This window comes from Sardina pilchardus, chromosome 18, assembly GCF_963854185.1.
Source record: "Sardina pilchardus chromosome 18, fSarPil1.1, whole genome shotgun sequence".
Lineage (NCBI taxonomy): Eukaryota > Metazoa > Chordata > Actinopteri > Clupeiformes > Clupeidae > Sardina > Sardina pilchardus.
In genome coordinates this window covers 1,924,409-1,926,908 of record NC_085011.1, presented here as the reverse complement: position 1 = coordinate 1,926,908, position 2,500 = coordinate 1,924,409, and the positions used below count along the sequence as shown (strand labels likewise).

The window sequence follows — 2,500 nt, the reverse complement described above, 5'->3', positions numbered from 1 at the left end:
ATCGCACAGTAGGTGAATCTGAAGACCTGTCTCACTCTCAAAGCCTTGACCGCACAGTAGGTCAATCTGAAGACCTGTCTCACTCTCAAAGCCTTGACCGCACAGTAGGTCAATCTGAAGACCTGTCTCACTCTCAAAGCCCTGACCGCACAGAAGGTCAATCTGAAGACCTGTCTCACTCTCAAAGCCTTGACCGCACAGTAGGTCAATCTGAAGACCTGTCTCACTCTCAAAGCCCTGACCGCACAGAAGGTCAATCTGAAGACCTGTCTCACTCTCAAAGCCTGACCGCACAGAAGGTCAATCTGAAGACCTGTCTCACTCTCAAAGCCCTGACCGCACAGTAGGTCAGTCTGAAGACCTGTCTCACTCTCAAAGCCTTGCGTTTTTATCAATTCCAATGGCCGACGTCAGTAATCCTGACAGTGAAACTATAACACATAATTCCAGTGCCCTTGCTCCAGTGCACTTACAGAGTGAAGCCCAACAAGCCCAGTGTGTACAGCAGTGTGTGTGTGTATGTGTGTGTATGTGTGTGTGTGTGTGTGTGTGTGTGTGTGTGTGAGTGTGAGTGTGTGTGTGTGTGTGCATTTACAGTGCAAGCCCAGTGCAACACAGACTTCCTCTGGACCACCACAGCCAGGTTGTCTGATGTTGTTGTGCTTGTTTGCCTGTTGTTGTTGTTGTTTGTCTGTTGTTGTTGCTGTTGTTGTGTCTGTTGTTGTTGTTGTGTTTGTTTGTCTGTTGTGCTTACCTCCAGCTCCTGAAAGTCGTCGTCGTCGTCCATGTCGTAGGACAGCGTCTGGATCTTGGCGTCCTCCATGGACAGGTCCAGGAACTTCCCGTCGGCGAACACCAGCCCGTCCTTGGTGACGGTGGCGGCGGCGGCGGCGGATGCGGGCGACAGGTCCTCGATGAAGGTGGTCTCGCAGCAGTCCCCCCCCCCGGCCACGCTCTCGCCCCACGCGCGCAGCACGCTCTCCGAGCACACGATGAGGTTCGGACCGGACCGGAACCGCCCGGCGTCCACGCCCTGAGCCAGCGCGCTCGCGTTCAGCAGCTGCGGCGGACCCCCTGACCCCCCCACACCCCGCCCCCGCCCCTGACCGCCCCCCAGGCCCACGCAGCGCACCCCTCCGTCACAGGAGCCCTGCTGGGGGGGCAGGTTGAGCAGCACGTGGCCCTGGGGTACTCCCTGGTACTGGGGGGCCGAGTACACCGACACCAGCCCCTCCTTGGCCCCCCCCCGCAGGCTGTGCGTGTTGATCAGGCCGTTCTGCTGGCAGCAGCCGCCCGTCTCCTCCGTGCCCGCCGGAGAGGCCCTGCGCTGGGCCGAGGTCTCCCGCTCCTCCCCTGCTCCTAGTCCTGGTCCTGCTCTTAGTCCTGGTCCTGCTCCTGCTCCTAGTCCTGGTCCTGGTCCTAGTCCTAGTCCTGGTCCTGGTCCTGGTCCTGGTCCTAGTCCTGGTCCTGGTCCTAGTCCTGCTCCTGGACCAGGTTGGGCCTCCATCGCCGCGGGCGACCGCGGTCAGGTGAGACGGCTCTCTCCGCTCAAAGCTCCACCCCACTGCAGGCTGCTGGAGACCCCGACAGGGCTGGAGTCATCCTCCTATAGCAGTACAGAGAGACAGGTCAACACACACACACACACACACACACACACACACACACACACACACACACACACACACACACACACACACACACACACACACACACACACACACACACACACAGGGCTGGAGTCATCCTCCTATAGCAGTACAGAGAGACAGGTCAACACACACACACCACACACACACACACACACACACACACACAGGGCTGGAGTGATCCTCCGACACACACACATTTGAATGTATTTCTTTTTGTTCACGTTTTACAATAGATTTCATTGAACACAAACAATCTTAGATCCCAGTATTGTAAACCCAGTAGCCTATGCCTCTGGTCTCAAAAAAAACGGCACCTTCTCCATATGTGGCGCCTGCCAATTCACAGAAATTGAGCAGAATTTTGCTAGAGCCTTTGCTCTTGGCTCTCTGCAAACCCCTGACTACTAATCTATGGACATTACCTAACCTTCCAAATATATACACCACATAAATATAACAACTTACATTTGCACCCGAGCTGTACAACAATGTCTCTGAGTGGCTGATACTTTAAAAGCTTGGTAAGGCAAGGCTTCCTCTAGACTGTAGTCAAATGCACAGCCCACTTCAAGAATGGTTACTTCTCTGCTGTCCTCATCAACAACAACAATATCTGACTTTTTTGCAACAGCATTTGAAAAAACATTATAACAGTACCTCCGCCAAGGAGGTTATGTTTTCATCAGGGGTTTGTTTGTTTGTCTGTCTGTCTGTCTGTCTGTCTGTCTGTCTGTTTGTTTGTTTGTTTGTTTGTTCGCAAGACTCAACAAGTTATGGATGGATTTCAACGAAATTTTCAGGGAAGGTCTGAAATGACCCAAGGAAGAAACGTTAAGTTGTACGTTTTC

At 53.7% G+C, this 2,500-nt stretch overlaps 1 protein-coding gene across 1 annotated transcript in view; it reads right to left on the bottom strand.

Moving 5' to 3' along the window:
• Positions 1-1,318, bottom strand: part of LOC134064371 (synapse differentiation-inducing gene protein 1) — a gene marked incomplete at its 5' end in the record, with an annotated part of 29,713 nt that extends 28,395 nt beyond the window's left edge. Inside the window, 2 exons of the mRNA XM_062520289.1 lie at positions 755-1,102; positions 1,193-1,318. Coding sequence (XP_062376273.1) covers positions 755-1,102; positions 1,193-1,318 — 474 coding nt within the window. The remainder of the gene's footprint in view (positions 1-754; positions 1,103-1,192) is intronic.
• Positions 1,319-2,500: the final 1,182 nt, after the last annotated feature.